The sequence below is a fragment of the Leptonychotes weddellii genome, chromosome 14 (genome assembly GCF_054177405.1).
Source record: "Leptonychotes weddellii isolate Sample4059 chromosome 14, ASM5417740v2, whole genome shotgun sequence".
Lineage (NCBI taxonomy): Eukaryota > Metazoa > Chordata > Mammalia > Carnivora > Phocidae > Leptonychotes > Leptonychotes weddellii.
This window is the reverse complement of record NC_138382.1, coordinates 67855605-67882947: the sequence shown is the minus strand read 5'-3', so window position 1 is coordinate 67882947 and position 27343 is coordinate 67855605. Positions and strand designations below refer to the sequence as shown.

General features: G+C 38.1%; 1 protein-coding gene across 1 annotated transcript in view; it reads left to right on the top strand.

Moving 5' to 3' along the window:
* MEGF9 (multiple EGF like domains 9) overlaps positions 1-27174 on the top strand; it is an 86087-nt gene extending 58913 nt beyond the window's left edge. Inside the window, exons 3-6 of the mRNA XM_006747707.3 lie at positions 10581-10720; positions 19697-19840; positions 20397-20666; positions 22427-27174. Coding sequence (XP_006747770.2) covers positions 10581-10720; positions 19697-19840; positions 20397-20666; positions 22427-22878 — 1006 coding nt within the window. The 3' untranslated portion in view covers positions 22879-27174. The remainder of the gene's footprint in view (positions 1-10580; positions 10721-19696; positions 19841-20396; positions 20667-22426) is intronic.
* The last annotated feature ends 169 nt before the right edge of the window (positions 27175-27343 follow it).

Sequence of the window (27343 nt, the reverse complement as noted above, 5' to 3'; positions counted from 1 at the left end):
TTTTCAAAAATTTTATATGAAAAACTTAGGGGGGGCGGAATAAAGCTGTAGTAATTAAGATAGTTTGGTTTGGTTCAGGGATAGACAAATAAATAGAACAAAAACAAAAACCCAGAAACAACCCATGTGTAGAAAGATATTTGACATATGATTGAGGAGGTACTAAAGCTCAACAATACTAGCGACATAGTAGCAGTACTTACACAGTGTTTACTATGTGTCAGACGCTGTTCTGCATGCTTCACACATATTAACTTAATTAATCCTCACAACACACCTATGAGAGAGAGATTATTTTCTCCATTTTACAAGTGAGGAAACTGAAGCAGGAAGTTGAAGTAATTTACTTATGGTCATATGGCCAGTAAGTGATGAAGCCAGGATTTGAATCCAGGTAATCGAGCGCCAGTGTTCACACCTTAACTACTTTGTTAAACTATAAAACTTATACGAAGAGTGGAAAGACAAGCTTCAAACTGAGAGAAGATAATTGTAGCACATTATACTGACAAGGGATTGATTATTCCAGGAATAAAGGTTAAAAATACTTGGGGAAAAAATGTGTAACTTTGTATGGTGACAGATGGTAATTAAATTTATTGTGGTGATGGTTTTGCAATGTAAGTAAATATCAAATCATTATTTATCACCTGAAACTAATATAATATGTCAACTATCCCTTCATAAAAAAGAATACTTGGGCAGACTCTTCACAGAAGAGGAAACTCAAATGGCCAATAAACTTGAAAACATATTCCACCTCATTAACAATCTGGAGAATGCAATTAAAAATGACAGTGTGATATCACTTTGAGCTGCCAGATTGGCAAAATTTTTAAAGCTGATGATATCAAGTGCTGGTGAGGATACAGAGCAATGAGACCATGATTCTGTTGCTAATAGTGGTGTAAATTGTTACTACCCCTTCAGGAAACAGTTAGTGTGTTGATCTTGAACAAAGTGTTACCTAGCAATTTCATTCCTTGGTATATACCCTAGAGAAAAGCATGCTCATATGTACCAGAAGATGTATATAGGTATTATCTAAATACCTAATGAAAACAACCGAAATGGCTAGAAGAATGAATAAAATAGGGTTATATTCATATGGTGAAATATAATACAGCAGAGAAAAATGAATGACTGCAGCTATACAGGATTCTTTTTTTTTTTTAATTTTATTTATTTATTCACGAGAGAGAGAGAGAGAGAGGCAGAGGGAGAAGCAGGCTCCCAAGGAGCAGGGAGCCCAATGTGGGACTCGATCCCAGGACCCTGGGATCATGACCTGAGCCAAAGGCAGATGCTTAACCGACTGAGCCACCCACGCGCCCTGACTACAGCTATACAAATGTACATTGATAAATCTCGAAAACATAATACTATATTGAGCAAAAAAAGTAAATGAAAGAATATATGATTTTTATTAATATAAAGTTTAAAAGCAGGCAAAACTATATTATATATTATTTAGTAATCCATATAGAAATGGTGAAACTCATAAAGAGCTGAACTGATGAAAACTTAATTGCTTCTGGGGTGAGAGAAGGGGATGTGGTTGCCACAGAAGGAGTTTCAAATGTTTTGCCTAGTGGGTATTGTTGAGTTTCTTCTTCTTCTTTAAATTTTCTTGTCTTTAAATTTATCTATCTATGAATGAATGATATGTTTCACAATTGAAAAATGAGGATTAAAAAAGCTTTGCAAGGTTATATCAATAAAGCTATTGGGGTGGGGAGCTTTGCAAGGGAACTGGCTAGAATAGAGGCATTTGCAAAACTGTGCAAGCTGCTGGTAGGAAACTAGAGCTCCCAAGTCATAGAATTATATTGAGATAGATCAGAAGCAATGTCTCATTTCCTTGGCAATCACTTTAAAATCCCATTCATCAGAGGAGTTATTTAAACAACTGACAATTGAGCCAGGAGAAGACTAACATAAAAAACTTATAGAAGTGTTGCAGGTCTATTAAGATGAGCACATTAAATCCTTCTGTCTTGCTTTCATTAAGTACACAGAGGTAATCTATAACATAGAGGATAGAGAAAAAAAGCAGATATTAGTTGGCAGAAGACCTGGGTTCTAATTCTGATTGCCCTCTGGGTGTGTGACCTTGAAAATTGAGTCAGTTCATGTCATGGAAGCTCTATTGTTTGGTGATGTTAGTATCCCCAATTTGACCAGATAGAGAGCTACTAATATTTGGAAGATACTCAAATATATAGTTTTAACTAGTTTTCACAATTGTTCGAAACAAGGATTATTGTTATTTTTTCAGATGTGAAAAGTTAATTTGTTCAACAATTGAACAGCTAGAAAGTGGCAAAGCCGAGACTTATGAATGTCATAGAATTGTAAGAACAAAAGTAACTAATGCATATAAAAATATTGTACTATGTACTTTATTTATAATCCCATAGTAGGAACTCAGTAGTAAATGTTAATATTGCCTCCTGACTACTTCATTCCCTACAGGGTTTAGAACTCAAAAGCTTAGGACTTGGGTATAAAGGACTTGGGCCTTAGCACTGTCAGTATCAACATTTTGAGGTAAACAGGTTTTTGTTTGCTCATTTGGAAACTAAGCCACCACTTCTGCTGTCATTTCTGAGAAAATGAGTTCTAAATTCTAGGCACTACAAGTTAAGTCAATTTTTGGAACACAGCATGTACACAGATCAGGTATTAATAATTACCCTTTCAGGTTAGTATCCCAAATATATAAAGAATGTATAAAACTCAACACCCAAAAACCAAATAATCCAATTAAAAAATGGGCAGAAGACATGAATAGACATTTTTCCAAAGAAGACATAGAGATGGCCAGCAGACACATGAAAAGATGCTCAACATCACTCCTCATCAGGGAAATATAAATGAAAACTACAATAAGATATCACCTCACACCAGTCAGAATGGCTAAAATCAACAACACAAGAAACAGCAGGTGTTGGCAAGGATGTAGAGAAAGGGGCACCCTCTTGCACTGTTGGTGGGAGTGCAAACTGGTGCAGCCACTCCAGAAAACAGGATGGAATTCCCTCAAAAAGTTGAAAATAGAACTACTTTACAACCCAGTAATTGCTTAGGTATTTACCCAAAGAATACAAAAGTAACTAATTCAAAGGGATGCCTGCACCCCAATGTTAGTTTTTTTGTTTGTTTGTTTATTTATTTATTTAAAGATGGACATGCTAGAGCCTCAGCAAGGCTTAACTTTATTTTATTTTTTTAAATATTTATCTATTTGACAGAGTGAGGGAGCAAAAGCAGGGGGAACTGCAGAGGGAGAGGGAGAAGCAGGCTCCCCACTGAGCAGGGAGCCCAATGTGGGGCTTGATCCAGGACCGTGGGATCATGACCTGAGCTGAAGGCAGACGCTCAACCATCTGAACCATCCAGGCGCCCCTGCCCTGATGTTTATAGCAGCATTATCTACAATAGCCAAATTATGAAAAGAGCCCAAGTGTCCATTGATTGATTAATGGATAAAGGAGATGTGGTGTGTATGTATATGTGTGTGTATTGATTGATTAATGGATAAAGGAGATGTGGTGTGTATGTATGTGTGTGTGTATTGATTGACTAATGGATAAAGGAGATGTGGTGTGTATGTATATGTGTGTGTATACACACACATACACACACATGCACACACGCAGTGGAATATTATTCAGCCATCAAAAAGAATGAACTCTTGCCATTCGCAACAACATAGATGGAGCTAGAGAGTATTATGCTAAGTGAAATAAGTCAATCAGAGAAAGACAAATACCATATGATTTCATTCATATGTGAAATTTAAGAAACAAAACAAATGAGCAAAGGGAAAAGAGAGAGAGAGAAGCAAACCAAGAAACAGACTCTTAACTATAGAGAACAAACTGATGGTTACCAGAGGGGAGGTGGGGGGAAAGGTGAAACAGGTGATGGGTATTAAGAAGTACACTTGTGATGAGCACTGGGTGTTGTATGGAAGTGTCAAATCACTAAATTCTTCACCTGAAACTAATATTACACTGTATGTTAACTAACTGGAATTTAAATTAAAAAAAATTAAAAAAAAATTACCCTTTCATTAAGCAAACCTTTTACAATGGTTACAAAAGAATACAATGTTAACATATTTGAGGAGCATCTTCTTTTAAAGAAGATGCTATTGGGACATGCTTTTTCTTTTTTCTCTTTTCAAAATGACTTTTAAAATGCAGAAATCTCTATCAAATAATGGAGTAATTGTGTGGGTTTGAGTATTCTTATGGCCGTATTTATTCCATTAAAAAATTGAAGGAAACAAGAAATAATTTTCCTAGTTGAATTAAGTTAAGCCTCCCCAAGTTATGGCTCTGGAAATATGACACTTTTTATATTTTTGCCATTAAGTTTTATTTCTGACTTTTCAAATAAGCTTTTAAATTTGATTTTGGTAAGATCAGCTACCAGAAAATATTTTTGCGCTTAGGCAATACCCTTTTTGAGTATTAAGAATTTCTGTCTGAATATGGATTTCCTCTAAGAATATTTTAGACTATTTGCCCGCAAAAATACAAGGAATGTTTAGTATAATAGCCCAATGTTTTCAACAATAAAGCTATCTTTTTTTTTCTCCTCCAGCAAAGGAGCTTTGCTCATTGCATAATGGTCTTTTCCATGACTGTAGAAAGACAGAGGAATGCTAAATGCAGATGGTCTTTTGCCAAAATTTCCAATTATTGAGTTTCTTTCATAACCAAAAAGAGAAACTATTTTTACTACCTTTACAAAACCATGACACAAATATGAAGTTAAAAAAAAAAGAATTGCTAATAACTTTTCATTTTCTTTGTTTTCCCATGTAAAGACTTTTTTTCTAGTTAGAACAACTTTTTCCAGCTTCCTTTTAATATTATTTTTAATATATTGAGAAAGTTTATAATCAGCAATTTTCTGTTAATTTCATACTGTTTTAACTAGTGCTTTAATTTCTTTCTACACTAAATTGTTTTTATTATTTTTTTTAAAGATTTTTATTTATTGATTTGAGAGAGAGAGAGACAGTGAGCGAGAGAGCACAAGCAGGGGGAATGGCAGAGGGAGAAGGAAAAGCAAGCTCCCTGCCAACGACACAGGACTCAATCCCTGGACCCTGAGACCATGACCTGAGCCGAAGGCAGAGCTTAACTGACTGAGCCACCCAGGTGTCCCTGCACTAAATTGTTGTTAGCTATTAAAGACAAGATAGAAGAAAAAAATTGATACCTCTAATTATCCATTTTTTCTGTTTCTTGTTCTTTCCATGTCAGAGTGCCAACATGTAAACTGTGTGAGGAAGAAGAAAGGAGGAAAAGCAAGGCTTCTGAGTAACCATAAATAAATTAATTTCCCCTAATTAAAACTGTATCTTTTTAGTTGTTCTATGATTTCTTAAGTTCTGATTGATAACATGATATCTAAAGATATGCCATGCACATGTCATTTATATCTTATAACTCTTAGGAAGAAAATAGACAATGTTTTTGATAACACAAAACATGCTAGGGCATTTGACAACTTAGAAAAAAATTAAATAAATTAGCTAGTTTGTACAAAAACACATCAGGTCTCACTGATTTAGGTCCCACGTTATGTAGGCTTTGCAGATCCTTTCCCTTCTCAATTTTATTATTTTTAAAAAATTTTTTAAAAGATTTTATTCATTTGGGAGAGAGTGAGTGCACACATGAGTGGGGGGAGAGGGCCAAGGGAGAGGGGGAGGGACAAGCAGATCCCCCCCTCCCCTGCCACTAAGCATGGAGCCCAACGCAGGGCTCAATCCCAGACTCCGAGAGGACTCCGAGATCAGGACCCCAGCCGAAGTCAGATGCTTAACCGACTGAGTCACCCAGGTGTCCCTCCCTTCTCAATTTTAGAATTTTCCCCCCCAAACCATTTCTACCAGGTTTTCATAATGTGCTCTCTTTTCCTAGCCACCGTTTTGCTCCAAACTAGAAATTACCCCCATAAATTCTTGCAATTTCTCTAGGTTTGTTAACAGAATTTTAAAAGTAAATAACTTAGCCTTGTTTGCCTTTGCCTGTTAGAGAGTCCAGCCCATTTTCTTTATAATTCTCAGAAAAAATTCAAGATCTAGGATTACTGTCATCATCTTCATAATTCTTTTATTCTTGGGTATTGATTACATGCCAGATGCTATGCTGAGTACCCTGGGTATGTAATCTTTAATTTTCACAGTAATCCTACAAAGTTTGGTATAATTTGTCTTCATTTTACAAATGAGAATGCTGAGTCTAAGATTGAATAAGCACTTGGTCCCAGCTAGTTACTAGCAGAGCTGGAATATGAACCAAGCTCTCTGTCTCCTTAGGCTATGAATTTTCCATAGACCCTGATACCTTCTTCCTGTGTTCCACCCTTCCCACCCTAGTCAATGCTGTTATAAAATAATGGAAATTCTGGAGATTCTCCATCTACTCATCTAAAAAGATCAGAACCTTTAAAAAGACATTTTGTTTAGTACTTATGTGACATAGATATGTACCATATCTTGAAATGTGATACAGCATTGAATTCCCTTTTGAAAAATTAATGACTTCATGTCAGAAAATACATTATTCATGTTTTAAGAGATAGTTTTTTAAAAGTTTTATTTATTTAAGTAATCGCTACACCCAATGTGGGGCTTGAACTCATGACCCTGAGATCAAGAGTTGCATGCTCTTCTGACTGAGCCAGCCAAGTACCCCTTAAGAGATCATTTTTAAGTGTTCAAACCTTAAAATAGTGGTTCACACTTAGGAGTGTGATCAATTCTATAACTAAGCCCCTGATACCTTAAGAAAATCTGAGAATCCTATTTGGGATAATTTAAGAAATGTATACTATATACTTCATTATACTTAGTATGGCTTAGTTGCACAATACTTATGCTTCCTTTATAAATAACTCTATATTCTTCTTTCTGATATAATTCTCCTAGTAACTAACTCATGTCTATAAAAAGTGACACCAGATGAGCAAATTCTATATTAGCTTATCTTAGTTGATCTCAGTAGTATAGATTTCTGACTTCTGTTCAAAATCTAGTTTTGTACCCTTATTTTCCAGATATGAAGCTATGAGTCTTTGGTTCTTTCATTTCAAACCTATGGATAAGCATTAAGTGGTCTGTTAACAGGACTTTTTTTTTTTCTGTCTTTGATTTCATTGCATTTATATCATTGACCTTTGCTTCAAAAAGCGTTCAACAATCTTTAACAGAGGGAGACCATGAAAAGGGGTGTTGTAAAGGCTTTATTCTGTAAAATAAGTCACACAGGGAGAGCTTTATATTTGCTGAGTGATTTAATTCTTACACATGCCCAAGTTGGCGATGGGCCACGTGTAACATGGAGAGCCCTGTTAGTGCGGCCTCACAGCAAACTTCCCCACTCTTTGCTGTATTTAAAAAAAAAAAGACGGGGAGAGAAAGCACCTCCTTCCCTGCTGTTTTAAAATCTGCCCAGGAAAAGTGAAGCATGCTATCTAGACTAGTCAATCACTTTATCAGGATTCATAAAGCCACTTGTGGGGTTTTTATTTTTACATCAGCAACTAAGGAACGTATTCTCCAGGGAGAAAGATGCCTGCTTAAATCAGTCTTTTGAGTATGCAGAGCAGAATTATGAAGGGAAAGTCCACTTCCAGGAATAGCAACCACTTTGAGAACACTGACTATATTATGATTATGAGATATTATGAAGTGATTAGGTATTCCAAGATAATATCCTTTTCTTGTAGGTTGGTGAGTTTGGCAAACACTGTCATTAAAAGTAACTATTCTTCTGTTTACCGAATAATCTGCCAATAGAGAAATGAGGAGCAAGCATATTTTGATTAACATTTTAAAAGCCTTAGAAATTGGCTAATAAAATGTTAGCAATTCTTGGGAAGGCAATTATATCCTTTATAATTTTCTGACAGTTCAGTGAGACTTAGGTTGACTAGTTCCCTCTTGTTCAGTAATAACATATTCCTGAATTTCATATTTGATGAATACAGATTTACTTTGCTAGATTTTTAAGTACCTTGGGATATTCTTGTGTAAGACTACATAAGCTTATGTGTATTGGGCTTTTTTGTTTTATTTTATTTATTTATTTTTTTGTGAAGTTACTTAAGAGACATGCTTGGTAATGTACATTTCTGTTGCATGTTTAAAATCAAGGCTCATCTTCACTATGATCAGTACAAATTTTAACTAAGCTTTAAGCATCAAAATATTTGGGCTTGCATCTCTGGGAACCTTGGACTTGGCTAGGCTGCAGTTTCTCTTCAAGCAGTGAGAACTCTTAGCTTTTGTTAAGGAAGACCTGAGATTTACTGGCAGTAAGAAAAGAGACCACTTTTCTTAGGTGGAGTTTATTCTGGGCAAGGCAGAAACAGCTCACTGGGGCGAGAACCTAAATAAATGGTGAATTGTGGTTCTTGGAATCTACCGAATGAAGCTTGATACCGAAGTAGGTATCAAGTTATTTGGCATGCAAATTTCTTGTGCAAATTTAGATTCAGATTTAGGGAGTGGTAGGTGCCATCGTATAGTATAAATCAGCCTGACTTACTAGGTGTGCACAATAACCTCTCTGATTTCCTTCAATAGTAAAACGAGGATTAGGACTTCACTTAGTAGGATTATTTTGAGGATTAGAGAGCATATCCATATTTACTGACATAGGCCCTCAGTAAGTGGTGTTTCATTACTGTCTTCAGCATCAACAACAGCAACACTGCTGCTTTCAGATGGCTCTGTTTTACGTTTTCTGTAGAACTGCTTGTTAGTCAAGCAACTGTGTACCCTACTATACTAGACAGCTTCAAGATAGGAATACAGAGGTCTATGGGTGGCTGCTCAGGATACAAGACTTTGAAATATGTAAAGTATATATTATTTACAGAAGCCTGCCTTCCTTTCCCTTCTGGACTGATTTTGTTTGAGTTAAGCCCTAAAAATATTCCATGTTGAACTGTTTTTCTACTTTTCCACTCCTTTTTGGCATAGCCTGGGATAGTGCAGAGAACTGTAAGGGGGAGAGAGAAGTAAACATTGACTCTAGCTGCTGAAATAGTTTTTAGGGATGGAGGATGTAGACCTCATTATTTAGCCCAGGGGATGCTGATGAAAAAGAGAGGCATATCTCAAAAAATAAAATAAAATAAAATCCTTAGGTTGGTATACTACAAAAATACACATGGTTGAAAGTTGCTTTACTTCTGTTCTGCAGAGTTAAACTGAAAATTCCAGTAACTCTCAAATTTGGAACTTCTGTTTTTATTGTAGAAATTGGAATACGGGAATTAGAAGGGGATTACTTTAACTGATATGTGTAGAAGCTGTGTAAGTATTAATAATGAGCTTGGATTCTTGAACTAAAATTATCAGTTCCATGGGGGCTCATTATTAGGAGCTGAATCTCTAAAAAAATATTATATTGAAAAGCAGTTTTACCTTAAATTGTCTCCCATCCAATATGACTGGTGCCGTGATATGCTCAGGTGAAGTCTAAAAATTTCAGGTTCAGAATAAGCATATAAAGAAGAGTCACATTGTTAAATAAAATATTTTTCTTCCTTTCTTTGTTTTTAAAGATTTTATTTTATTATTTTTTAAAGATTTTATTTATCAGAGAGAGACGGGACACAAGCAGGGGGAGTGGGAGAGGGAGAAGCAGGCCTCCCGCGGAGCAGGGAGCCCGATGCGGGGCTCGATCCCAGGACCCTGGGATCACGACCTGAGCTGAAGGCAGACGCTTAATGACTGAGCCACCCAGGCGCCCCTAAAGATTTTATTTTTAAGTAATCTCTATACCCAACATGGGCTCAAACCTACAACCCCAAGATCAGAGTCACACGCTCTACTGACTGAGCCAGCCAGGCACCCCTCTTTTTCTTACTTTAGATTTTAGACTTCTTTTTGGGTTGACAATCTAGAGTTTTATATGGATTTAATCCAGAAAGCAATAGAGGTCCCCCTTATAGTCATATTTACTTAATTGTGAATTCCAGTTTAATTACCAGAAATATGATTTTAATACAGCCTGGACCTAAAGTAGAAAATTATGTCATTTCCAGCATCTAAGTGGATATTAACTGACACATTGATTAAGATCTTGGTCTTCATATTCTTCAGCCAGAAGCTAGGTTGGATAAAGACTAGGTGGAGTTTCTTCTCTTCTCCATATTGGGCAGGGTGGATGCTGATGGAACTGTGGAATGATCCAGGAATGAGATGTAGCAGTGGTACCAGTTCTGTGCCCCACTGCTTAGTAAACAAAGATTTCTAAGCACTGGGGACTTATGTTCTCCATGGCTCCATTATCAATTATTTTAAACTACCTAAGTGCAGAGGATTAAATTGTCACAAATGATTAGTGTTCGTATGTCAATTGAATGTTTGTAGTCATGAAGTTGTTCAACTTACAATGCAAAAAAAAAAAAATCACAATGATTCTAGTAATTAGAATCTAGTTGAGACTATTTCTACATTAAGATCATCTATGATGGGATGTTAGGCAACAAAACTTTCAAACTCATTTACTTTTGTTCATTGTCTTTGCTTTTATTTGCAGTTCTGGGAAATGCGAGTGCAAAGTGGGTGTCACCAGCTCTACATGTGATCGATGCCAAGATGGATATTATGACTTTAGTAAGAGTGGCTGCTTGCCCTGCCGATGTAATAATCGGTCTGCCAGTTGTGATGCCCTCACAGGTACGTGCTTTCCTTAACTTTGTCATGTAATTAGTCTTTTGTTCTTTTCACAAATTTCAAAAATCATCTTGGTTGGAGAACTTTGGAAGCAAAGAAGACTATATGAACTAAAATTCCAGAAAGGGTAGAACTCTTCCTAAGTAAGTGGATGATCATCAACCATTTTATTTCCAGGGGACATTTGCTGATTCTGGTCATAGGCTAAGGAGCAGATTTAGCCCAAGCAAAGGAATTCTTCTTGAGGAGAGAGATACAAGAAGAGTTTTTGGCAGTTGTTTGGGACTTGTATGATGGATTGGAAGCTAGAAGAGCTCTAAACACAAGGCCAGTTTTCTCACAGGACATTAGCTGATTGTGCAAGAGATGAGAGGCTGGCCCAATAGGCATAAAGAAGTCTCTCAGTCTTGTGGTGCTTGGGAGACAAAATCCCTTTTGAAAGGGGCTCTGCTACCATATACCACCATCTCTCTCTCAAGACATTGCCAGGTTCTGAAGTGTGTGGAGTGGGACCTGGGCTGAAACCACCAAAGGGCAGTACTGAGTCTGTTGTAGTCTTTCAGGGCTGAGGAGACTCAGGGATGCTAGGCTCTTAATCAAAAGCATTAGAGGGCCATGACGAGGAAATAGTGATGAACCATAGGTGAACTGATTCATACTAAAAGTGCAGTCCATCGCCAACCCATCTCAATTTCAAATTGGATAGAGGCGATTCTCTCATTATATCTGCCTAACAGAGAAAAGAGGAGTCATCTGTGGTTCTTTTATACATTGCATCTGGCATGCAATCAAAAATACCAGACAATGCTGAGGAGGGGAAATGTGACCAATAATAAAGAGAAAAAAGAAACAATGGAAGCAGACCCACAGATGATCCAGATGTTAGAGTTAGCAAATGATGCCTTTAAAATAACTAAAATTAGTGCTTTAAGAAAATAGAGGAAAACCCAGAAAACAGGTAAAAAGGCAAATTTCAAGAGAATTGGAATCTGTAAAAAAATCAAAAGGTCAGTCTAGAACTGAAAAATACAGCATCTGAAATGAATAACTCATTGCATGGGTTTCACAAAAGATTATTCACAGTGAAGATAAGATGAGTAGACTTGAATACAGCTCAGTTAAAAATATCCAACTGAAGCACAGAGGGAAAAAAATGCAATGGAAAGAACAGAGCAGGAAAGACATGTAGGACACAGCCAAAAAGACTAACATAAATGTAATTGGAGACTCAGAAAGAAAGGAGAGAGAGATTGGGGCAGAAGCAAAATTTGAAGAGATAATGGCCAAGAATTTTCCAAACTAGTGAAAGACATCAGCCCACCGATTCCAAAAGCTCAGCAAACCCCAGGCAGTATAAAACAAAGAAGACCATATCGAGACAAACTATTAAAAGCTAAAGACAATGAACTCTTCCGATGGTCAGTTTTCCTAAATGTAAGGATTAGAAATCCTTCCTTGGAAATCTTTTTTTCCCCAACAGAAAAGTCAGGACAAACTAGTCTGACAAGTACAAGTGTTTTTATGAGAGCAGGGTAGCAGAGTACTTGAAATTGAAGGTACTCTGGACAGTATTTGAAATTCTTCATTTTACTCCTCTAGTCCATGGTGAAAAAAATTGATTTAGGAGAAATTGTGTTAATTTTTTCTGTTATGTGATCAGGTCCGTGGCTACTTACCGGTTCTCTCTTGTGCTATTTTTTTTCTCCACTGCCTGTGATCCAGTGATACTAGCTTCTAGCCGTAAAACAAGCTATCTTTCCTTGTCCTAAGGTTTACATACATGATCTTTCCTCTGCCTAGAATGGTCTTTCTAATATCCACTATCCCACCGCTAGCCCCTTTACCTTATTAAATCATTATTTTTCCTTCAGGCCTTCAATTAAAGTTTACTACATTGGAAAGCAGTTCCTGATACTCCAGGCTGAATGACAATTCCCAATTATGCACTGTCATACGCGCTTGTATTTTTTGTCACAGTACCTACCATAGTTTATAATTATGTATTTATTTATGATTATGAGTCATGTGTGGCTTACTCACTATATTGTAAGTTCCATGAGAACAGGGGCAATATCAGTTTTGTTCATCATTGTACACAATCTCTAGTACGGAGCTTGGCACACAGTCAGTACTCACTAAATGTCTGTTAGGTAAATGAACACAAATGAATGAAAAAACACACAGAGGAAAGATAAATTTCAATCCTGGTTAAGGACAGGAATGCTTCATCATACTGAGTTGATTTACATTTCTCCCCAGGTCTTGTACAGTAAGAAAGCGGTCCACACTGCTGGCTCTCACTGCCAGTTGTCCTTGCAGCAAGGAAGTAGATGTCTTTAACGTCAAGAAAATCCCAACCTGTCCTTGCTCGAGATAATTTAAGGCAAAAGATATCCTTTCCATGGTTACGACTTCTAAAAGCAGCTAGTAATAAGAGAAATAGATGGTTTCTCTGTTTGGAAATATAATAAAAGTGGAATTCAACATGAAGGGATGCAAGCACTTGATTGAAACCTGCAAGCTTAATATATAATCAGCCTTTCCTTTTGTCTCAAAGATTTTTTTTCAACAGCGCTGTGATACGGCTGCCCTCTGGTGGCCACTTACTATGTTTTCACGGTCCCTACGTTTCCCCTTTCTGTAAGTCTTTTTCTAGACTTTGTGATTTAGATGAAACAGATTTTAAAGTAACCTTTTTGTGATAAAATATATTGGGGAAAAACATTTTGGAAAACAGTTTCACAATGTGTATCGGAGTCTTCAGAATACCTCCTTGATCCAGTAATTCTGTTTCCAGAAATCTATTCTGAGGAAATAATTCTAAATTCATAAAAAGCTTTGTGTTCAAAGAGGCTTACTAAAGTGGTAGTTATAATTCTAAAAAATTAGATAACCCTATTTCTATCCACAGAGAATGAAGCCAATTATGTTACCTACATAGTATGTGGTTAAGAGCACGGCAAGTGCAATCTTGACTTGACTTTGGCCAAATTACGTAGCCTGTTTCTTCGCCTAGAAATGCAGATAATAACAGTAACTGTCTAATGGGTTGTTGTAATGATTCAGTGCAATATATTTATAAAGCCTTTAATACAGTGCCTGGCTCATTATGTGTAATCAATAAACAGCCACTATTAAACTGTCATTAAAAATTTTTAAAGAGTGGTATATATAACAACATAAGAGAGTGAAAAAAGCAGGGCGTGAAATGACATGGCCATATATTTAGACTATTTGAAAAGCAAAACTTACACTTATATACATAAGGAAAGTTTTCAAGGAAAAGTATTCAAAATCTTAGTGACAGATTTCTTACGGTAATTTTTTTTCTTCTACTTTCCCATATTTTCTAGATTTTATTTATTGAGTATATATTTACTTTAAAATGGAGGTGGGAAGACTATTATTTTTTCAAACTAGAACTTTATGTTCACATGGTGTACTTCTTTTTTTTTTTTTTTTTTTTAGAAGATTTATTTATTTTTGCTTCTCTTGGGGCACCTGGGTGGCTCAGTTGGTTAAGCGTCACACTCTTGGTTTCAGTTCAGCTTATGATTTTAAGATCCTGGGATCGAGCCCTGTGTCATGCTCCACACTCAGTGGGGAATCTGTTTGAGGATTCTTTCCCTCTCCCTCTGCACCTCCCCCCCACCGTGTACATGCTCTCTCTCTCTCTTTCTAAAATAAATAAATCTTACATGTTTGTCTTCTTCATTTGTACTGTCCCCTAAGTGATCTTATTCAGTCCCCTGGATTTAATTTAAAATGCCATCTACGTCTGGACTAACTACCAGATTTACATTTCTCCCTTGATCCTCACACTCAAAGATCCAATAGTCCATTGGACATCTTCGTCTGAACACCTCAACTGGCATCAGAACCCTAAGACATCCAAAACAACTCTTTACCCTGTAAGCCAAGCCTGCCTTACTCCTAGGGTTCTTCATTTTGGTGACTGACACCATTCAGCCAGTTGCTCAGTCCAAATGCCTAGGAGTCATATCTGGTTCCTTTCTTTTCCTCACTGCAAATAGCCAGTCCATCAGCAAGTTCTATCAGCCCAGCATTCGAAATACACCGTGAATCTGACCACTGTTTATGACCTTTGTTACTGTCATCCTTGTCCAAGCCCGTCATCTCTATGAACTACTGTGATACTCTCTGATCTCCTTTTACCTCCTCTCGTCCTCTCACCCCAGAGCCCCACCCCACCACAGTCCAGTCTCCACAGAACAATCAGAGTGATCTTTTTATTTTTTTTTTTAAAGATTTTATTTATTTGCCAGAGAGAGACACAGCGAGAGAGGGAGCACAAGCAGGGGGAGTGGGAGAGGGGGAAGCAGGCTTCTTGCGGAGCAGGGAGCCCGATGCGGGGCTCGATCCCAGGACCCTGGGATCATGACCCGAGCCGAAGGCAGACGCCTAACGACTGAGCCACCCAGGCGCCCCAGAGTGATCTTTTTAAAATGTAAAACCACATCATGTCATTCCCATGCTTAAACCCTCGGATGGCTTCCCATCCCTCTTGGAATAAGATTCAGACTTCTTTCTATAGCCTGCATGACTTTACATTTTGTGGCGCCTGCCTTTCTCTCTGACCTTATCTTCTGTTACTCTCCCTTGTTCACTTAGGCTTGGCTTGCTTTCTTTTTGACAGGTTAAAGTTTGCCTTCTGCCCTGTAGGGAGGATCAGGCATTTCTTCCCACAACAAAACACATTGCTGTATTTCTGACAGGTTTATATATAAACTATGAAATGGCAAAATAAATAAGGACAAGGCTTTTTACAGGTGGCGATTTATGTTTTCAAAGCGTTGTCATTGAATTTGGTTGGAAAGGAGCCCGGCATTCTTTTCTTTGACTGGTTGCTTTCTTGGTTACTCCTACCAGATTGGTTTGCCGCCTAGCCAGCGAGCATGATGAGATCATCTTCAGGAAACACTCATTCCTTTTTTTTTTTTTTTTTCCAATTGGTAATCCGCTCCTTTGGCCATCTTTCAGCAAAGAGAATGTGAATTTCAAGACAGTATTGTTGTATTTTGGGAGGTTCCAGGCAGAGTATAATAAAGTTAAACTTTAGCTAATTTATACATACCTCTTATCATAAAAGAGAGACCCCGAACTTTTAGATTTTAATGGGAATTTAGATTTCATCTAGTGCAGCTTTCTTAATTTATAGATGAGGAAATTAAAACATAAAGAGAAAACATTTGTCTTACGGAATAGTTTTTCGCCCTTTGAAATATTCACGTTACATTAAATTATTAGCCCAAGAATTATTGCACTTTACAGATTAGAAAAGTGAGAGCCAGAGAAGTTATTTCCCGAAGGTCCCATCACTGGTAAGTGATCTGCTGGGAGTGGGACTCAGATCCGACATTAAATACTGTACCAGTTTTCTTATGCTCTCTTGCCTCCCAGAGAGGAGCTATAAGCTGTTAGAAAGGTAAATCCACACCATCAGTTCCTACTGGATGTGCATTTGAAAGGTTATGATCTTTATTGTTATTATAAAAACATTTCCTCCAAGTTTCTCATGAAATGTTTTAAACTTGCTTGAGTTCTTAAAACATTTTTATAATACACATGCAATAGAGTTTATAATGTATTAGCTTTGTAATCAGGAAAAAAATCAAGACAATAAAAAAAGGATACATGCATACCAGAGACGCGTGAAAAGTAGAGGGGAGAAACCAGAAGGACTGTTGCCCGCACAGCTACTGTTAGCACTCTGCTGTGTTTATGTCTGTCTGTCTGTAATTTATGAATTTTCTTTCTCAGTGGCTGTGTTCCAGGTGCATGCTATTTTTGAAGCAGTGTAGAGTAATGAGTCTTATTATTAGACTTGTTTTCATCTTCCCTTTTGAGTAAAGTTTTCATCTTTCCTTTTGAGAAAACATATTTACCACACAGGGTTATTTTTTTCTCATTGACTTCTCATTGTAGGGTATGGCATAAAACAAATGGAAATAGATTCTCCTGAAAAAAAGTGTTTATTATAAATTTTATAATTTCTTAGAAAAATTTATATTCTAATATAAATGGTCTAATAGAACAGAATGATATTGTGATAAGCACCAAGGCTTGATATCTTATCTAAAATAGTAAAAAGCCCCCAAACAATAAGCATGTAAGCCCAATAGCATTGTAGAAGCACAATATTGACTGTATATATATTTATCATTTTTAAATAAGAATAGCAATATGACCTGTTCTTGCCACATTAGTCACATGCAAATGGCATGTTCTTGGAACACATCTTTCCCCGAACATCCTTATTCTGTTAGAGGACTATTAACATTTTTGAGATATTTTGAAAGTTCAGGACTTTATCAGAACTTGTTTTCTTAAAAATTATTTCCATTGCATATTTTTCCCAGGGGGTGAGCAGGTGGCCAGATTTTACGCATAATGCAGGTTTTGATTTTTCCAAACTGCAGAACACTTTAACATTTAAGATTATCTTATTTGTTGGGGCCCCTGGGTAGCTCAGTCGGTTAAGTGTCCAACTCTTGATTTTGGCACAAGTCATGATCTCAGGGTTGTGAGATCGAGCCCTGCATTAGGCTCCTTGCTGGGCATGGAGCCTGTTTTAGATTCTCTCTCTCTCTCCCCCCCCACCCCCCCAAACAAACAACAAAAGATTATCTTATTTGTAGAGCCAGAATCCGCAGTTTGCAGTTTCTTAGTATGTATTTTTTAGCTCTTTTTATTGTCACAAAGATACATAGCTAAAGAGGCATCAGAATATAAAAAGATCTGGAAAGATATCAGTACCTAATGTGTTTATCATTGTATGAGGATATACTACTACTTTGTTACATATGTGAAAAGTATCATTAACACTAACAGGCCTTAAAAAGTTCTATGATTGGGGCGCCTGGCTGGCTCAGTCAGTAGAGCGTGTGACTCTCGATCTTGGGGTCATGAGTTCAAGCCCCATGTTGGGTATAGAGATTACTTAGAAATAAAATCTTTAAAAAAACTATATGATTGAAAGCGACATTTGCATGTGAGTTTGATTTAGTTCAAAGTTAAGTGTTCAGGTAATACATTTTTAAACCTGTCTTTCCCCGTCAGTTCATGAAGTTTGGGAGAATTCTGTTGTAATTACTTAAGAACTGAGGTGTGCCATGTGTGTTAATAACACTGTCGTTATTTGGTTTTTCAGATTTTGCCCCAGTTGTCAGACCATTTTATTTCACAGCCTCAGTCTCTCTCCCCTTTTTCTCAAATATTTCACTCATAAGGAAAAGAAATCAAATACGACTGTTAATGAATAGTTTCAGCATTGAATGGTGTTTCGCTTATCCTGTAAACTTTCATTGTCTTAGGTTTCTGTGTCACGTTTTCTCCCTTATTGCTGTAAGAGCAGTTTGAAGAGTCCCTGTGCGTCTCTATGGCCCCGTAAAGAAGGGCTGTTAATTACACTGCACTTTTTCATTTTCTGTTTTCAGACACTATGCTGCTTCAGTGCCTGCACGATATCTTTACTAATAGGTACCACAGGAGCAGTACTACAAAACACATCCTTTGCTCTCCTCCTTCCTTTTCATTTCTCTACTAATTGTTTTTATTTTTAAGTGCTTATTTGTTTATTTTTTTAGTAATCTCCACACCCAACATGGGGCTCAAATTCACAACCCAGAGATCAAGAGTCACATGTTCTACTGACTGAGCCAGCCAGGCGCTCCTATTAATTAATTGCTTTTACTTTTATCTCGAATTTTTTTAATATGAAAATGTATGGAGAATAATATAACGCATACTCATGTACCTACACCTAGAATTAATAAATATTAATGTTTTGGTATTTTGCCTAATATTTATACATATTATATATAGTTATATATTTGAAATAGAAAATTTCAAATACAGTTGGAGTCCTCTTTTTTTTCCCTAGTCTCGTTTTTCTCCTTCCCTCCACAAAGATAAGCAGAGCATAAAATTTTCCTATGCCCCCTCAGTCCATATTTGATTTTTATTGCGTATCATATGTATGTACCCATTTGCTTAGTGTATTCTGTATCCATTTGCTTAGTATTGTTTAGGATGGTTTTTAAAATTTTACAAGGTAGGGGCGCCTGGGTAGCTCAGTTGGTTAAGTGACTGCCTTCAGCTCAGGTCATGATCCCAGGGTCCTGGGATTGAGCCCCGCGTTGGGCTCCCTGCTCGGGGGTGGGGAAGCCTGCTTCTCCCTCTCCCACTCCCCCTGCTTGTGTTCCCTCTCTCGCTGTCTCTCTCTCTCTGTCAATTAAATAAATAAATAAATAAAATCTTTAAAAAAAAATAAAATTTTACAAGATAAGTAAGTACTCTCCATCTGTTTTGTATCATTCTGCAATTTGCTTTTTTTCAATCAACATTGTTTTCAAGATTTATGCATGTTCATACATATAGGTCTAGTTCACTTTTTTGAAAGTTTTTTTTTTTTTTTTTATTCATGAGAGACAGAGCGAGAGAGAAAGGCAGAGGGAGAAGCAAGCTCCCAAGGAGCAGGGAGCCCGATGCGGGACTCGATCCCAGGACCCTGAGATCATGACCTGAGCTGAAGGCAGACGCTTAACCATCTGAGCCACCCAGGCGCCCTCTAGTTCACTTTTTTAACTATAGTAGCCCAACTATGAAAATAGTATATAATTTATTCTTTCTTAAGAAGGTCTTTAGATTGTTTTTATTTTTAATTTGAAAATAGTTGGCCTGCTTTCTGTATGTAGTCAACCATCACCTGGGCTTATTGCTACTCTACTCATGTACGCAGCCTTTCCCCAGAGTTTACAATCTAGAAGGGGACATGGACCTCACAGACGTGGCCAATGTAGAGATAAGATGGGGTAGAAACTGAACTCTATCTAATTCCTGTCGGACCACTTCTTCTGGTGAACTTGTAAAGTCTTTTGTTTGCATGTATGATTTGTTTAACGGTATTGTGCTTTCAGAGTAAATCTTGAACTTCTTTAAAAAATTTGCTTCTTTTAGGTGCTTGTTTAAACTGCCAGGAAAATAGCAAAGGGGATCACTGTGAAGAATGCAAAGAAGGATTTTATCAGAGTCCTGGTGCCACGAAGGAATGTCTTCGCTGCCCATGTTCAGCAGTGACATCAACAGGCAGCTGTGTCATAGGTAAGGCCTTCCTCTAATTCTTCACTTTGAGAGAAAACACCAGGCAATCAGCTATCAATTGATATCAAGTGCGTTGATAAATGAAGTTCTGGGCCAAGAGGAGAGTGGAGTGAGTAGGTGAAAGGGAGTTATAAAAACAGCAAAGGTTTTTCTTTCTACAGATTTGCAACCAGATCCAAATACATAGATGAAATGAGACTCGAGGGAGAGATGAGGAAGTTTTTGTTAAAATCTTATTTATTCCATCTGTCACGACTAAAGAAGCAATAAAATAAAAAAGTTATGAGTGCCTCGTCATTACAATTATTCATATTCCTTGAGTAAGCGTATTTCTTTTGTTCCCCACCTGCAGAGATTCTCTGGAGGGCCCCATCATTTTTACAATTAACTGGACAATTAAGAATTAAGAAATAAGGTCTAGATCATTAGTCTCTTTAAGTTTGAGAAGAGATAGTAGGGAGGGTTTAAAAACCAGTTTGATGACTAGTAGTTGGTTTGCATTTTTCACTGTAGCTTGAGGCTGTACTGAGTCTCTTTTGTGTTTTCTCCCTTTTAGAATTGGGTGAATTGGAACCTAGGTGTGTCCAGTGTAAAGAGGGTTACACGGGCCGGAACTGCAACACGTGTGAAAATGGCTATTACAATTCTGACAGCATCTGCACCAAGTGCCAATGCCATGGCCACGTGGACCCAATTACAGCTCCAAAGATCTGCAAGCCCGAGAGTGGCGAATGCATCAGCTGCCTCCATAACACGACTGGGTTTTGGTGTGAGAACTGCCTAGAAGGCTTTGTCCGAGACCTCGAGGGAAATTGCATCAAGAAAGGTAACACTTCACCTACGGTGGTACATTTAATATCTAAGCCTAGCAGTGAAACGTTCAGAACAGCCACCTTTAGCTTTATAAAACCTTCTGATCCCACCAGAGGAGTTTTCTGGAAATAGGTTTTGATAGATATTTGCCTAAAGGGATCTCCTTCTATTCCTCCTGCTCTCCTGCTGCTCCAGAGTCAACTCCAGAAATCTGAGGCCCACGACAAAGTCATTGCAGGCTTCCCACATTTTCTCTTCATCTATTTTCATTTTTATGTTAATGATTTAAAAGTCCTATCATTTCTTTTATCCTTTGCTTCCTATATTCTCATCACTTCCAGTGACCATCAAAGGTCGTTGGAAGTAGGGTCCTGTAATCTGGTTGGAAGTTCCAGCTGAGAAACAAGAGTCCACCGTGGCATCTGTCCTAACTTCCGGCCAGAGTTTTCCCATGTGGGATGGAGGAAAGAGTAATGATATTCCTTTTGACTTCTAAAAGAAAAAGTTACTCATATGGGCAAAATGTTTCTTGCAGGAAAGGTCAGTAAAGGTTTAGATAAAAATTAATGATTAGAAATTCAGGATGAGTTAGGGATATTCAGGCTTTATTGGGTCACAGAGTGATTAGACCATCCTCTTCTAGAAACCACTCTTTGATATTCTGACAGATGCTGAATACTGGACTGATGGTCTATGGCAAGTGTCGTCCCTCTGCCATTTTCTTGATATCCTTATTCTCTTGTGATCGAGGCTAGAAGACGACACTGAACCCTGTCACTAGCCTGGAGATCCTGTCACTTCCCTTTTCCGTTTGGAGGCATGCTTCGTCCATGCTTAGCTGACAGGATTGTGGTGATTTTTCTTATTAGTTACTAGGTAATGTAAAACATGCCTCTTTTGGGGATAGATTAATGTGTCTGGCTGTGGTGACGAATTAGAATGACAACAACAGAAGCCATTTTACCAAGTGCCTACGATGGGCCACGCCCTGGGAACATTACATGCGGTAATGTTCCATTGCGCATTATCTCAGCTAACCCTCCCCAGAAACTCCACAAAGTACGTATTACCATTCCCATTTTACAGATGGGGAGCCTCAGTGTTAACAAGATTCACTTACTTATCTATAGCCACACAGGTTGGTATTTCTACTCAGCTGTGCTCCATTAGCACTTTAATTATGAAATCATCTGTGATATACACAAAGGAAGAATTACTACACATATGATTAAAGGAAGGCTGTGTTTTCTCTTGGCTGACATCAACTTTGGATATTTAAATTGTGTTTTTCAGAAGTAACTAGAAATACAATTTTCCTTATTCTGTTTTTGCCTCCTTTGAAGAGAATTTCACCCTTATGAAATGCCATCAGACATGTTGAACTGATTTTAGTTCAAATGATTTCCTTTTTATCCCTGTTACTTTTAACCAAGTGATTCAGGACTCAGTGTGACATATTTACTGCCTTTGCAGGAAGATGTATGAATCTATCCCAGAGTCAAGAAGGATAGGAAACTCCAACATTAGAATGTTCCCAAAGATTTTAATATTATACATTTGGGAGAACAGCCATGGATGTAATAATCTAGCTTTCTAGACCTTGATCCTTTTCACTATATTTCTTTAAAAATTATTTTTAACTTGCATTACCTTAAAGCAGAATATCATGTCAACATCCCATATCAACTTCCACTCCCATGTGTATTTCTTTTATTGTTTCTTAAAACTAGATAATTTTGTCTTTTACATTTCATTCTCTGTTTTTATTTTCAGAAGTTATTGTTCCAACACCTGAAGGTTCTACCATTTTGGTTTCCAATGCCTCTTTGACCACATCAGTGCCCACCCCTGTTATAAATAGTACATTTACCCCCACAATCCTGCAGACTATCTTTTCAGTAAGCTCTGCTGAAAACAGCACATCAGCATTAGCTGATGTTTCGTGGACCCAGTTTAACATCATCATTTTGACAGTCATCATCATTGTGGTGGTGCTGCTGATGGGATTTGTGGGGGCTGTCTATATGTACCGGGAGTACCAAAACCGGAAACTCAATGCCCCCTTTTGGACCATCGAGCTGAAAGAAGACAATATCAGTTTCAGCAGCTACCATGACAGCATTCCCAATGCAGATGTGTCAGGACTCTTGGAAGATGATGGTAATGAAGTAGCTCCCAACGGGCAACTGACCCTGACAACACCCATACATAACTACAAAGCCTAAGGAGCTAGACCTGTTGTCTGGATTGTTAGACCACAGTGCTCACTAAGACCACATCATCTCCTGGGCCAGATGAAGCCTGGGTAGTTTGCTGAGAAAGCAAAGGCATAGAGTGCACCTGAAATTTTTAGGTACAAATTTGTAATGCACTTAGCCCATTACTCTTAGTTTCCCCCATGAAGATCTGAAACAGTCGCTGTCAATAAGGACTTGTGGTAAAGTATATTTTTGTACCAAACTACATGGGAGTATAGAAAGGCTGAACCCTGCAGTGCAGCCCACATCTACTCTGACCTCCAAACAGATTCCTGGGGAAGTGTTCACCAAACCAGCGGAAACAAGATGGAAGTGGAGGGGGAAGGACTGCTGGAAGACTTTTCATCTCCATTCCTGAGACACCTTGTTTAAAAGGAGAGTCAGGGATGATATTCCTTTTACTGTGCTAAAAGGCATCACCGAAGAAAGCTTAACGTCTGGGCTGTATCACAATAAACTCGACTGTTTTTGAAAAGGGGCAGAAAAGTGTCAAGAAGATCTTTAGAAAAGCTTGGTTTTTCCTTCCCAAATTCTTGCTCAATGATAGGATCAAAGCACAGAATAAGCTTCTAATGGTAGAAAGAGGAAGGCAACATCTGGGAGCAGGAAGCTGATGGTCCTCCTTAGGGTCTCAGTGTAAATGGTACATTGTCTAAAAATAAGGCCTCTTCCTGCCTCTAGAGAAATAAGGTGTATATAGTTAATGTAGCATATCTGGTCAACATTGTATTTGTATCTATTTGTAAAAAAAAATCATGTCATATTTTATCATCTAGAATTTATTTGTACAGCAGTTAATGGTGTTGTAAAAAAAAAATACGGGGATTGGTTAAAATAGAGTAACATAGATGGCAATATTGCTAGAGCTGGGACTCTGGTGACCATCAGTCATTTTTAGTCCCTCTTTGGACACTGTTGAAATTTATAAGAGGTTGAATGTTTCTAACCTTTCTTTCCCTTTCTCAGTCTCAAAATAGAGTTATATGTTCTCTGACTTACTGTAGATTCAAGCAATAGATTTTTAAGCAATTGATCGTTAAGCTGGGATAGAGGCTGGGCTCTCCAAAGCACTTCCCTGATTAGACGTTAGCCGGTCTACATATTTTACATAGATTAATGTACAACGTATCCTCACACACACAAAAAAAGTCTCTAAATGTAGAAGATAGTCTTCCAAAGGAATGAGAAATATTTTAGTTCCAAAAGAAAAGCCATCGTATCACTTGGGATCCCCTGTTTTCATGCCGTGAAATATTTATATTCTTTCTCCATCCCCCTCCAAAAAAACACCTTCTACATTTGAACATAGCTTATCATCCAGACTCCACGAGGTGTATACCATCTTCCTGCAGAGCCACAGTTCTGCCGTCTTCTTGTCCGGTTAGAGGGTAGCTCTGGAGGTGGGTGGGTACAGTTAGTCCTTGCTTACAGACACAGATTTTCCCTAGAGGCCACATACTGTTGCTCTCATCTGTTACGATATTGACAGATTGTGGGTTAAGCAAGCCAGGAAAAGCAGCCAGAAGTCAAATATAGATATTTATTAGGAGGAATGGCAAACTGTCAAGTGGTTAGAAAAAAAAAGCAAGGATTTATTAGATCAGACCTAGGATATCCAAGTTGACAGCCTTGCCTAACTTCCGCCAAGAAAAACCTGGAATTTGGTCATCCCTCTGTAGGAGACCCCTCAGTCTTCTCAGGTTTTAGAGATGATGTTCTGGAGGATGGACAGACAAATACCTACTTCTGGTAACCTGGGGTGCTCCGAATATTTGGCCGTTGCTCATGAGAATGGAGGTTACGTGGCATTACATTATATTAAAATCAGTGAATATGGCTATAGCCCTTTGCAGTTCACAGAGCACCTTTCCATATATGTGTCCTCTGTTCCTCATCATAGCCCCCTGAAGAAGTAATTATTGTCCCCATTTTATAGATGAGGTTAAATGTCTTGTTCAAGGCTATACAGTGTGTCATTATTAGGCTTGGAATCAGGCCTCCTAATTGAAGCACACGTTCTCTCAACTATATGTTAATGCGGAAACTGCCTAGCCCCAGACAAAGAAGGCTGGGAGGAAGAGTCCTGTCTGGGACTGTTTCTAACTTCTGTAAGTACAAGGTACAGTCCAGGACCATACAGCTGGGAAGGAGTTTGTGGAAAGGACATAGGAGGATTACTATCTGAAGCTAGCATTGGTGATAAGACGACAAAACCACCAATTTGTGCTTCATTAACGTGAACGAATCCTCCCAAGCGGGGAGGGAAAATGTGCTTTCCCCACAGCTGCCGCCTTTGCCCGTACAGACCGAACACTGCACAGTTCCAAGGAAGTGTGCAAACTGACAGACCTGCCTTTCTCCCAGATTGCCAGCCCTTCAACGTGACGGATTGAAGGTGGTGAAGAAGAAACATTCGTTAAGTAGAAGTTAACCCAATAGAGAAAGCACGAGTGTTTGTCGGGGTCTAAGAGCCAAAGCCAAATCGTCCAGATTCTGGCCATATAGAGACTTTTTGAAACAGACCTTAAGAGATATTGCAGACATTGTATCACAAGGAACGTTAACCTCTAAGCACCGACTAACAGCTCCTAGGTCATGTTCTTAATTCTTCCCAGTGGAAAAAAAAATTAAGGTCTTGGAATTTGTTTTAAACAATATTCTTCAATGCCCCCTGCTTTTTGCTGGGGGAGATAATTTTGCTCTAGGATTTAAATCAATCATGAAGTGATCTACCAGCAAAATCAGACTAGGAAACTAGAGGGAATATGCATTACACAATATTCATTCCTCTGAAGGCAGGATCCCTATGAACCATGGCGTTCAGCACTGGGATCCCATCAGTCCTTCAGAAAGATAATATTGGAGGAATTTCTAAATAAGGATTAGAAATGTGTTTATTTTCAAATAAGGCTAGTGTGAATCTTACTGATAAATGACAGATACTGCTATTAAGTGATAATTGTATCTTCATTCATTCATTTTCATAAGCCCTGATGCATTTCTGACAGATGCCCTAGGTACTGTTGTTAACTATGTCTGTCCTCCCTTACTTTCCCCTCCTTCCCTGCACCGTCAAGCTCCCAGATGTCTCTTATTAATGGAATTTCTCCAGGTATAGGGAAAAATGGTAATAAAAACTAAAGCTCACTTATACTAAGGTCCTATGGATTTGATGTGTTACTACTCTGAGGGGTACCTGCATTTTAAGAGAGAACAGAGCAGATGTGGGATGGGAGGAGAGAGATCTGGGGGGAGAGGATTTGTACAGTGTCAGATTATATGGCTACTCTCTAGCCCTAACGTCCCCCAGAAAACTGGTCATTAAAGCAATACTCACTGCCCTGCTAGTTCATTTTGGTCAGCGAGTGCCTTCCGGACATTTAGCCCTTCTCGTGCTGTTTTGGAGGCAGAGAGCTAAAGCAATAGTACGTCTTCCTAAGAGCCTCAGTTGGGACGGGGTTATTAGATCATTCACCGTGGTCCTCTGTTTTCTGTAGGACACACGGTGAACGTAACAGCACTTGTGATGAACATTCCCTGGTTCTTATACTTTGAGGTATGTGGATAGGAGTTGAAGATATGCATCTCAAGGAAAGCTCTCCAACAAAAAGTTCAGAGAAGTAAAATCGACCCAGTGTAACCTGTTAGAGCAAGGAAAGCATTTCTGGCCTTATGATCCATTATGATCTTCTTGGACAGTAGGGGGTTTGAGAACTAACAGGAGTTTGGTGTGTGCAGGTGAGTGACAGAAGGTTAGTGGCAATTTTCCTCTTTAACCCTGAGCCAGTGACTATGCCAAGGGAAAAAGCGGGAAGAACACACTGGTTCAAGACGTCAAAAACGTCAAATGGACTGAAGGTTATGGATCGTTAAAATGGCAGTGGTTGAATGATGTTTTTTCAAAGGCAGATGGGAGCCTCCCTTACGTGTTACTTCTGCATATGCAATCACTGCAGCCGGGGCGACAACGTGAGCCACGGTAGCCCAGAGCCAAATGATCTGCAGCTGAGTTCTCACGCTAGGCCCAAGCACTCTGTCCTGCATTACCTGTCAGCCCAAGTGACTAGGGAATGTTTCTGAAACATTAAACTCGTCTGTATGTCACTAAAATTCTAACACAAATTTTAAAAACGTGTCTCCTATATATGCTGTACTAGGCTTCATGATGCATTTCTAAATTTGTGTATGATTTGAATATATGAAAAGAATTTATACAAGAGTGTTATTTAAAATTATTAAAAAAATAAATGTATATAATTTGTACCTATTGTAGATTTGTTGTTTTACTTTTTTTATGTGGTCAGATTTGTTGGAAGTCTTTTAATATATGTCACAGAGCATTTATTTTCAAACCACTTCATGAAAATCTTTGAACCCTTCACTTATTGACCATGCTTTTTGTTTTAACTTCTTTTATTTTTTTATTTTTTTT